At 39.7% G+C, this 11559-nt stretch overlaps 2 protein-coding genes across 3 annotated transcripts; one reads left to right on the top strand and one right to left on the bottom strand.

Annotated features, from left to right (window-relative positions):
* On the top strand, positions 1-2286 carry rpp38 (ribonuclease P/MRP 38 subunit). 2 transcript variants are annotated; one of them, XM_054622489.1, is made up of 2 exons: positions 1-90; positions 766-2286. In XM_054622489.1, exon 2 carries the CDS (start codon positions 773-775, stop codon positions 1574-1576), a length of 804 nt encoding a protein of 267 aa, XP_054478464.1. In that variant the 5' UTR covers positions 1-90; positions 766-772; the 3' UTR covers positions 1577-2286. The 2 variants fall into 2 exon arrangements, with proteins under 2 accessions (XP_054478464.1, XP_054478463.1); XM_054622488.1 differs by having other exon boundaries at positions 3-90; positions 745-2286.
* Positions 2287-2402: 116 nt separating this feature from the next.
* On the bottom strand, positions 2403-10706 carry nmt2 (N-myristoyltransferase 2). Its single transcript, XM_054622487.1, has 12 exons — positions 10515-10706; positions 9973-10090; positions 8617-8758; positions 7862-7980; positions 7413-7504; positions 7168-7284; positions 6892-7062; positions 6654-6762; positions 6382-6552; positions 6121-6288; positions 5838-5975; positions 2403-5216 (listed from the first exon to the last, which is right to left on the bottom strand). Exons 1-12 carry the CDS (start codon positions 10625-10627, stop codon positions 5196-5198), a joined length of 1479 nt encoding a protein of 492 aa, XP_054478462.1. The 5' UTR covers positions 10628-10706; the 3' UTR covers positions 2403-5195.
* Positions 10707-11559: the final 853 nt, after the last annotated feature.

Raw genomic sequence — 11559 nt, 5'->3', positions numbered from 1 at the left:
AACAAAATGGCAGCGCCCTGTGGTCCATCCGTGTTGTTGGCCTGATGTTGTGAACGGAGCGATTTAATATTTTCCCACTTTTAAAATCAGGTAAAGGAACTAATTGGCACTTTTATGTCAAGTATGTTGTTGACTGTCATGATGTGGATGTTTTCATAAGAACAGTTAAAAACTTCTCTGCCCATCAAACATTTGGGTTTTTTCCTCCTCAGGATGAAATGTCATTCAACTCGAAATAATGCACGTTATTACCTACATTAACACTCAAAACAATGGCCCAATATTATATAAGTTGTAAATTATAATTATTTCTTTATTTATGGGTTATTATTATCATTTACACTGCCCAGTTCAAGCCTCGTTATTTTGTCTCGACTGATATTGATGGAAGACTTTGAATTTGCACAGAAACGTTTTGGATAATAATCCATTTACTTTGCTCAGTAAAGTTAAGAAGAAGATAATTGTATAATTTGGCCTTTTTATCGTCATTTATTTTTATTCCTGACTCCAGTTGTTTGATTGTACTATTTTTAATGTCTCGTTTATTTTTATTACTTTTTAGATGGTTATGAATTTGGAAGATTAGTGTACTTTTAGTGGAACTTGTCAGTGCTCTCTTGTGGACTAAACTATACAATAGAGACACAGTTTTTAAATATCTTTGGTATGTCTATGTCAACATTTCTACTTAATCACAGATAAATATACAAAATGTGTTAAAGTGTTTCTCGTTTACTTTAGGTTTTCTCGTCTTCATTTCAGAGGAGTAATGGCCGCTGCAGGAAAGTCGGTTAAAAAGGAAATCAAAAAGCATATTTCAGTCAAGACCTCTTTCACTTCACCGTTCACTCCAAAATGGGGCCCACTTCCACAAGCAGACATGCATTTCATCCTGAAAACCCTGAAGGACAAGCTGGTCTCCACTGGTCTTGAGAAAAAAGAGGTAAAAGTGTTTCGCCCATGGAGGAAAAAGAAAGTCCAGAAACCTGCGGTCACATCAGAACTGGTTCCCCAGGTGAGCCAGGACGCACAGGTACAGGATTCTCCCAAAAACGGCTGGACAGATGTGGCAGCGAGGAAGCAACTGGCCATTGGCATCAACGAGGTCACTAAAGCTCTGGAGAGGAACGAGCTCAAACTGTTGCTTGTGTGCAAGTCTGTCAAGCCGCCACACATGACGGATCACCTGATAGCACTGAGCGCAACAAGAGGTGTGCCAGCCTGCCAGGTGCCTCGTCTGAGCCAGAGCGTATCGGAGCCGCTCGGCCTGAAAAGTGTCCTCGCTCTGGGATTCAGACAGTGTGCCTCCAAAGAGGACGGGATGTTCACTGACGCTGTCGAGGCCATAAGACTCAGAGTGCCTTCAGTAGATGTTGCATGGCTACAAGGAGCAGCACCCGGAGTAACACCTGAAGACCCCGTTGACGTGGAAAACGAGGAGGAAGTTGACGAGAAGAAGGGCCAGAAAAGGAAACATGAGAGTGATTCTGAGGATGTCACTCTGCAACCTCTCAAAGTGAAAAAAATTGTTGCTAACCCTGCAAAGAACATAAAAAAGTTGAAGTCCTCATAGCCAGTCAAATAAAACAGAGACTCTGCTCAGAAATGAAAAGAAACTTGCCTGAGATGGGTCCCTAATTCATTACAGTGAACCAGAATTGAAACACTTACATTCTCTGTTTTCAGCTTCTCCAACGTGATGGTCTGCAGCTTTTTCTTTAGGTAGTTTATTGAATATCTTTGGGGTTTTGGACTGTTGTACATACAAGACAATTAAGTCAGAGAGAGAGACATCACCATGTATACATGGAACTTTTTTTTCTTCATAGACAAAGCAAATAGCAATTTAGCAGATTAATAGATTATGAATATAATTGTCGGTGGCAGCCTTACAGTTAACACCATGTCTACTTTTACATTATTTGTTAGAACGGGCAACCTCTTTAAAGCAAGTAATTCTCTGTTCTCATACTCCTTATAAATGAAAGGACACCTGTAGCATCATGGAGGGTAAGGGGGGGGAAAGTATGCTATGGTTCGGAGGATGTCCTGCAGTTTACATGACTTAGAATAAATTGGTTTAAAAACTATGAGGCGACTGGTATGATCATTTAAATTGACTTTGTTTTTTAAGTAAAATTTCATTAGCCAAAAACTGAAATCAATCAATTAAATTGATGTTATTGTGTTTCAGAATGAAACCTACTAAACTATGTGTGAGAAAATGTATTTTTCATGTTCTTTCGTAATATAACAAACATTTCAAATCCCAACAAATAAAAAGTTTTGGGCCAGAGTTTGACAGTTCTTATTGTTAAAAAAACCTAATAAGCGTATGGGGAAAATACTGACTTTGTATTTCCAGTTCCCCTGTCATGTTTAAAAGAAGTGCACTCATGGACCTTTTTGAAGTGAGTTTATTCAATCAAATATCCATGCTGGTATAGCCGACGTGTGTGTTGAAACAGATTGTTATTTGCATGGGGGTCATGTCTAGATGATGCTGGTACAAGTTCTTCAGCTTTTTCACAGCTTACAATGGATTTGAATAAAAATATTGTTTCTTCAGTTCAGAGAAAGCGGTATATCGTTTCAAAAGTACACCCCCCCCCCAAAAAACCTAATTAAAAAACAAAACATCTTTTAAATAAGGCAGGTACTTCGGGTTGAGTTCTCACTGAAGGGTGTGGCTAGTAACATCAATGCTAAAAATCATCACAGTAGCAAAACTAACATGCTCAAAGTTCATTCAAACAGCTGCAGGCAACACATCTGTGACACAACCAACATCCATGAGGCACACCGTTGACTCAATAACCCAGTTTCAGTGTTAAATTAATGCCGGTAACATTGGTCTTTGTCAATGTAACTCATTTAACCTTTCAATAGTAAAAAAAATAATAATAATCTTTGAGCCCTGAAGCGATTGGTCCTTTCCTGCTAATATATAAAGGGATACGAGGGAAATTACACCAAATACAGAAAAGGTACAACAAAAATGGCAGCAGCCTTTACCTCTTGAGTTATGCAGAGCCACATGAACAGGAGCATCAAAACACAAAGTAACAAACTCAGAGCAAGACAACAATTCAAAAGCATTTTAACTTTTGAGTCCTCCAGCAGCTCCACCACAGAACGAGTGGCGTGACAACAGTTTTTCATCAAAGATCTTCATCTGACTGGTAAATGACAAATATTGAAAATTTGGGGAAATACTGGAAAGAAAAAGAAGAGGAATTATGTCTTGAGACATTTTGCTGAGTACAATTATAAATATCAGGACTGTTCAAATAATTTTCATTTAGCTGCACGACACACAAAAAAAAGACCCACAGTATATTTTTCAGACATAAATACAGAACCATTTAAAAAAAAAATCCAGATTAGTCAAAGTACCTCAATAAACAGGAAAAGCTCAAATTTCAAATTTATGCGATTACTGATAGTTGTTTATTCAGCCACTGTGCTCTGAATACATGCTGTTAAATTTATATTTTCAATACACTTTTATATTTTATAATCAAATTCTCTTTGTTTCATTTAAATGAGAGTTTGACTTAGAACATGTTTAACAACCTACTGCAGGCGAGGGAAATTATGGTTATATTTGTAGTAACAGGAGAAAGTGTTTTACTTCTGTCCGATCAGCTGCTTTTTAAGGGCCCATAATTCGTAGCTTTGTAACAGGCTACTCATATTCTCTCTGTGAGCGGCAATGACTGAATTGACAAAGACAACTGACCATGGCTGCTTTAAATAAGATTTAACTGAGAACTTTTTTCTTTTTTTTTTTACTTTTTCAAAGTAAGTAAGCCATTTTTATGCTAAAAAAAACTGCCTCTAGACAGAAACTAAGACAATTTTGATATATATATCTTTAAAAAAAAAAAAATCTAAATCAGATCCACACTGGTTATAGTTTAATTTGTATTTGTTGTTGTTTTCCAGGCTTTGATGCTGTTACTCACTGTCTTGCTATGCATTGGGCTGATCATCCTTACTTTTTTCAGCTACTGTAACTTTTGCCTATTTATCAGCCTTACTTACTGGACAAGTAAGCTAGCTGCATGAGTATATCAGTGAATATAACCAAACTACATGTGGTGTAGATGTTCTATTAAAAATCTACTCTAGAAACAATTTTATAACATGAAAACAGCTTATATCCTTTGTAAAAACAGAGACTGTACCGCAACCCATCTTTTTTAAATCTGACCCTTTAAAATAAAAAAGGACCCTTTTGCTTGTTAAGGAACTTAAAAAATTGTGCTTCATTGATGCAATACATTCTTCATCAAAAACCACTTTAAACCCACGTTATCTGAACAAACTCAGTGACATCTACACTAACTATGAGGAAAATACTTTGGTCAGCCCCCCCAAACTCACACTACAGGAATAAATATGATCTGGCTTTAAATGTACAGGTAACCGTATAATTATAACAAAAAAACATGTATATCAATGCACCAGTTGGATGAGTCCTTCCATGAAGATGTCCTTTTTATATGTGTGTTATTTGACAGTTTCTGTGTATGGAAAGTTAAGATATTTGTCTTCTAAATGCTTTTTTTTTATACGTCAGCTATCACAGAAACATGTTCTTAGCATTTCTAAATTCTACTGAGGCCCAAAAACAGCCAGCAGGGAAACATCTGACCACAATGATATGAGAGGGAGATGTAAATAATAACTCTTTAAATAGCTTTAAGACCCTCTTATACTGCAGCTGCAGTGGGGACACAACAACTTATCGTTTGGTACTGTGGTCATGTTTTCTTGTTGATTATCATTTACAGAGATCAAAGTCAGTGAAATGAAATGAGATCCCCCATTCTTTGTAACGAGGTGTCTGCTGAGGAAGAAGAACTGAACAAAACTCACATTGTCAAGGCATCCTCTTGTATGTCAAACTGGTATGTATTAAATGTGAGGGTGCACGTCATGGGCGTTGTACCGTATGAGTATCTCAGGCATAGCATGACTTCACATTCAGGATGTTGATGATTTAAGAGTTTCCACCTCCGGGTGAACTGAGAATGTACTTGAAACGTCTCCCAGTCTCCAGGTGGGTTTTACTGTTTTAGTTCTCATTGTCTAGCTTGGGCTACCTGTATGTCCAGGTAAGGAATAGCCAGAGGTCGATAGCGACATTTTGATCAGTGTTTGTGTAGCAGCCATGAAGAGACCTGCTATTGAAGGACGAGGCCAACCTGAAATGCAGAGGGGAACTTGTTGTTAAATTGAGTTGTGACAAAAATAATGCAAACATTTTGTAAATCAGATGCTGAAGCCGGCTGCACCAGATGTTGGTAAAAGCGGCGCTAAGCCTAAAATGCAGCAACGGGGCCCTTTCAAAGTAGATGGAGGCGCTAGCGGAGGTTGAGGAATATTCCATCTGAAATATGTGATGTTGTTTTTTTGGTTATTTAATATCTACTACTGATGTTACTGAATGTGATAGATGGTTTGGTGTTTGGGGGCTGCCGCCGTACCTCCAATTCAGAAACTATTGAAGTTTTTATTAACATCTGGAGTAGTAATAGTCAAAGTAGTAGTAATAACTTATTTTGGTCCTAATTGACAAATTTCCCAAAAGAAAGCACCTAAAAACTAAATAAACAATAATAAGGCATTCAATTAAAGGTAATTAATAGTAATTAAGTTGCAGAGGTAATAGCATTTCAAGGTTCATTCCAAAAAATGTTAAATACAGACAACTTATACTGCCAATAATATCTACAAAAATAAATCTAGGGCCTGCTTCACGACTTTTATTGGATCTTAACCCCAGACTTTGTTGATTGTTCGCTCAGACAAATCATGCTGCTGACCTTATCAGGGTCCATAGGGGGACATTTCCAGTTGTAGAGGTAATACTGCAGATTTCCATCACCTATGCCAAACTTGAGCTTCTCCAGGAACACCTTATTCTCCATTAGATCCAAGGCATTGAACACATCAAAACCTTTCTGTTAAAACACACAAAGGAAGCCAAAAAATTAATATCATGATGAAACACTGAGTAGCAAGAAAGTCTAACTCTAACCGATGATTACACTAATAGTACTAATACTAATAGTGTTTTACAACAATCTGCATAGAGTGTAACATTACCAGCTTGGCCAGGATCAGTGCATCATTCATTAAGTCCAGGAGTGGAGTTTGTGTATGAACGTTGTAAAAAGAGTAAGCAGCCTTCAGGCTCCTATGGAGAGGGTGATGCATCACAGTCGAGGGCAGAGTGTAGAAACTAGTGAAATCTGTCAGTACACCGCCGACACCCTGAGAAAACAGAGGCACAACAACCGTTATCAGATAGAAGAATCAAGAGACAGGCCACAAGCGTCTTGAGGATAGAAACTCATTCCAGGATACCTCTACTACAAATGTGTCAATTATGTTTTCCTGTGGCAAGAACCAGTGAGCCACCTCCTCTTCTCCCATAGAAGGTGCAAGCTGGAAACGTCGCAGGAATTTCTGTAGCAGTTCAGTGACCTGGCGGATGTCATGCCTCTCCATCGGCCGCAAACCCGGGGTCTTAGTGCTCTGAATGTTGGAAGAGAGCAAGAGGAAAAAGTGAAAATAAGTTCCGGCCATTAATATGAATTGTAATGAAAGGTGCAGGGCTGGCAGGTTTAAGTGTTTACATCTGGTAGTCTGTAGAGTTTCATGGTTCTTTGCAGGGTCATGTTCCTGCTCAGGTGGGAGAATTTGACTTCCACAAGTTTTCTGGGGTTCAAAGAACGATGCCAATACCTGACACAGACAGAGAAAAGAGCAAAACAACTAAAGCATAAGAGAAAAAAGAGTTGAGGAGTATTGGTTTTTACTGACTTTCTGATACTGTGTCCTATGTGTTTCATGTTTAAAAACTGCATAGCATACCTGCATGTGGACACAGGTTTAGGCAGTACTACTCCTGCTGTGTAAACTGCCTGAAAGATTCCTTCTATGTTCACCCTCCGTGTGATCTCTCTGATTAGCACTGGAGCAACGCGCTTTGAGCGCAGCTTCTTATGAACACACAGGAAGTTGATTTCAACCATCCTCTTCAGTCTAGAACAGCAGAAGAAAAGAAGATGTCAATTACAGTGCAGGGGTCTCTTTTGTCTCACATCCCTGCCCTGCTCCAAATGTATACGATGAGTAATGAAAGCTTACGTGTCATAGATGCGTATATCTGCAGGGATGGCACTGATGAAACCAACAAGCTTCTTATTTGAGGACACTCTCACTCCACAATGCCACTGTGGTAACCAGCCGGGTGGACGCAAAGCCCTGAGAGGAGAGGAAACGTTCAGTGGGAGAGCAGACAGCTGAATAACTATTTAATGCATATGTGGTGAGCAGTTGACTAAACATCAGAAAAGTAATAAACAAGACCAACATCGGACCTGAAAGCTTACCATTTGAGAAAGTTTGGTGAATAATCAAATCTGAACATGTTGTCATCATCCTCCACATAGTTTTCATTTAACAATGTGTACAACTCCTTCAGCTGAAAAAGACACATCAAACAATTTCTTTTTTGTGTATCATCTTTAAAAATATATATTTTATAACTGCTATGATTGGTCAATTAATCAATTAGTTGACCATAAGAAAATGTATTGCCAACAACTTATTCAAGCAAAAATGGCAAACATTCCCCACGTTCTTATTATAATAAAATTTTAAACTCAAGTTTGGACAAAAAAAACATCTGACAACACATCTGACAAGGTCACCTGGTGCTCTATACAATACTGTAATGGGCATTTTTCACATTTTCAGACCTTTTCTAGACCAAACATCTTAATCAAGAAAACAATCAGCAGATTATTAGTTTAGTGTCTGAGACAAACACAGTACTTACTACATCTGCATTGCTGAGATCCAGAGTGTCCCACATAAAGCCTTGAGGTAAGGAATATGGCTCCTGTCTAATGTTTTCTTTGTCTGCTTCTATGGGCCCATGACTCGTCACCACCTCATCTGTAAAAAGGATACAACATTTTTTTTTTTTTCAATCATCATATTTAGCAAGGACCTGTACATTTAGCATTGTGCTCAAGTAAAACTAATCCTGAGTAACTTAAGTACATTTTTTAAGTTGTTGACAGTTATATTGATAAAATCTGCTTCTGTTGGTCTGGTGTTGACCAGGAAAGCCTGTGGCATTAGCCCTCCTGGACAGACTTGGCTCTTCGGCTGATAGGTTTTCATGGAAACAGCTTAATCTAATGCCACTAAACAGGTCCAGTGAACATGCCTGGACCCCCACAGAACTTAACACCTGACATGCTTTTTGGACACAGGCTTAGAGCAGCACAGACTGTGACGAAATAAAACCAGCAGATGGCACTGGTGCACAGGCAGAGTGTTCAAGAGAACATTGTTAGAGAAGCAAATTAAGCAACTTCCGTAATCATTTATTGGCCAACCTGATAATTCATAATAAGTCAATGGTTGAGAGATTATGAGGTAACAAATACAGTAATTTCCTCAATAAAAGCTCAAAAATTCAAACATGACATGGACAATTTTTTGCAGCACAATTAAAATAAATGATATATAAAATCAAATAAACAATGCCCTTGCTCACTCTGTCTCAGTTACATAGACACTTACTTAGCTTCGGCACAGGCTGGGTGTCCCAGAACTGGTACTTGTGCTTGGCTGCCTCATCAATGCTCTTTGCTGGACCCTGGCAGGACAGCAGTTCCATGGCTCTTTGAATGTCCTGCAGCTTCTGAATGGGCAAGCCAGGGTTCTACATGTAGAGAGGGGACATGTACACAAAAAAGAACAGAGAGTGGGATTAAAGTACAAAGACAACATGAATTAACTTTTTCCTGCATATGTTACATGACATGCAGCAACATGTTTCAGTTTCTATAGATGATTGAAAGCCATAATATTTCAAATGTAGCCATAAAGACAGAGGGCATGTATGCAATGGATAACCCTTTCAAATACAAACCCTGTGTGTGACAGGGGATGTTCAAGACACATTTGACTGTTGACACCAGACTATTGGTAACTGATAAATACTGATCATCACTGCTCACAAAACACCCATGTTAATGACTGTAGTTCAGCGCATGCCCCTGTCAAACACGATTATTGTTGGTATGTTTACATGCACACTAGTAAACCTTTAAGTCTTATCACTTGGTCATTCTTTGGATATAGCGTTTACATAGAACATGAAAAACCAGGTTATTCACATCCTAGTAAAAAATATCCAGGTTTGTGATAGTGGAGGCATTTGATGTATTCATGGTAAGTTGCAGTGATTACACGTTTTTTGGCGAAGTCTGTAATTATATGAATGAAACTGGAACTCTGTGGAATTTGTCCCCGGTGCCTTAGTGTCCAGAGTTTAAACTCATTTGTGTGGTAGTAGATCCAGATGTCTTTCCTTTTTTTGTTTTTTATTAAAATCTCTCAGCCACTCATTTGCCAATCCCTTTACCATTCTGTGGATTTTCATCATTTTACCAGCAGAAATTAAAAAGAGGAGCAAGAACTCGAACTCCTCCCCGACACTACTGTCAGCCTTACACTTTCATTTCAGTGTGCGTTACATTGTTTGAAATCATGGTTTTGGTTTTATTGATAACTCAGCTTGACAAGTATGTGGGATAAGGGCGTATAAGATGCGTACAAGGACAAGACATAACTGGGAATAGTAATGTCCACTACCATATTTAAATGAGTGTTACCTCAGTAAATGAACAGTTATTATAGACCATTAACAGTCCAGACAAAGGTTGGATAACCTTAATTGATGCATTTACACATCTGGCAAAAAGAAAAGGGTTGGGTAGCTAGTGTGCAAAATGACTTTTCTGTGTTTCCCCTCATCTACTCCTACGACCATCAGCCTGGCAGGTGACTCCACTGGGTTAGGGGGTTGTGGGTTGTGATTTAGGATTTGCCATGGAGGGGTCCGTGCACATCACAGCGGGGTCATCTTCGCACCTTTATCTCCTGAGAGTCAGAAGCTGAGTCGGACTTGGCTCCCCCCGAGCTCGGCTTCTCTTTCTTCCTCTTCTGCTTCTTCTTCTTCCTCTTGGCCCCCAGGTCTCCCCCCGGACTCCTACATGAACACAAAACACACACATCATCAAACAGGGGCTGGGCTGGTTTTAGGCTCGCGACACACCACCATAGCAGCAGCAGCGGGCTAACGTTAGCTACCATAGCAACGAACCGTTGGCTACCTAACGGTTCGTTCGAACGGTTGGCTGTCATCATGTCGCCCAGTCAGTCCGTGGCGGAGAGAAGGCAGCCGCGCGCATTACACCACCGACACCGACACCGACAGCACCGTACAGGTTTTACAGCATCTTCTCCCGGGGTTACCAGCTTGAAATGACGGCCTTGTAGCAAACACCCTGGCTGTGTTTGAGTAGGCTAACGTTAGCTCACTGCGCTAGCCGTTCCCCGAGCGAGCACATACACAAACGGGCTGGGATAACCGTTACTGCGTTTCCCGACCGCACCGGACAGGCCGCCCTCACCCTTGCATGTGCTCATTCTCCTCCTCGTTGTCCCCGTCTATCCCGCACGTATCCTGGTCGTCCAGCTCCAGGCTCTGCTGACTGGCCGCGGATTCACTGTCCTCCGCCATCATAAAAATGTTTTAAAAGCCACCGTATATGACAGAGATCAGGGGCAACGGCGAGGGATGCAAACACAAAGACAGCGGCGTAGAAACCGCACCGCCTAGAGGCCAGCGGAGGGACCGCAGGCCAAACAGCGTCTGGACGTGGAGACGGAGAGTGTAACCGCTGTCTATAGCAGTGGTTCTCAAATGGGGGTACGTGTACCCCAGGGGGTACGTGAGATTTAAAAAAAATATATTTAAAATTAGCATCCATTCCAAAATCCTTTAAAAATAGTTATTTAATAAATATTAAATAAAATATAAGTGTAAGTTCATAAACTGAATTTAATGCAACAATGCAATCGTCAGTGTTGCCAGTTTAATAAATCAGACACTGATGGCAGAGCGCTTAGTTTTTGGTTGAATTAAAGATGTAATACTAAGCCTTAGTATTACATCTTTTTTTCAACCAAAAATGCTTTGCGCTGGTTAGGGGGTACTTGGCTAAAAAAGTATTTCACAGGGGGTACATCACTGGAAAAAGGTTGAGAACCACTGGTCTATATCAAGAGGACCAGATAGACTCATTACTAACGGGGAGCCGGCTCTCTGCCTGTCCTTGTCCGTCTGTGGTCATTTGATTCAACCCAACTTTATTAAGCAACGGGCACAATTCAAACAATAACGTTAGAGCTTAGAAATACATCTACAAGACATGGTCATAATATCTGATAATATCACCTTATTGTTTTTTATGGTTCAAATTCCCAAACAAATTAATACATTACATTACATTACAGTCATTTTAGCAGACGCTTTTATCCAAAGCGACTTACAATAAGTGTATTCAACATAGGTACTCAAGAGAACTACTAGTCACCAGAAGTCATAAGTGCATCTCCTTTCTTAAACAAGCATCTAAGAGCATAAACCAGAGCAAAAGTATAGTGCAGAGGCAA

This window comes from Anoplopoma fimbria, chromosome 20 (genome assembly GCF_027596085.1).
Source record: "Anoplopoma fimbria isolate UVic2021 breed Golden Eagle Sablefish chromosome 20, Afim_UVic_2022, whole genome shotgun sequence".
In the NCBI taxonomy this organism is placed as follows: Eukaryota; Metazoa; Chordata; class Actinopteri; order Perciformes; family Anoplopomatidae; genus Anoplopoma; species Anoplopoma fimbria.
This window is presented reverse-complemented; position numbering and strand designations above follow the sequence as displayed.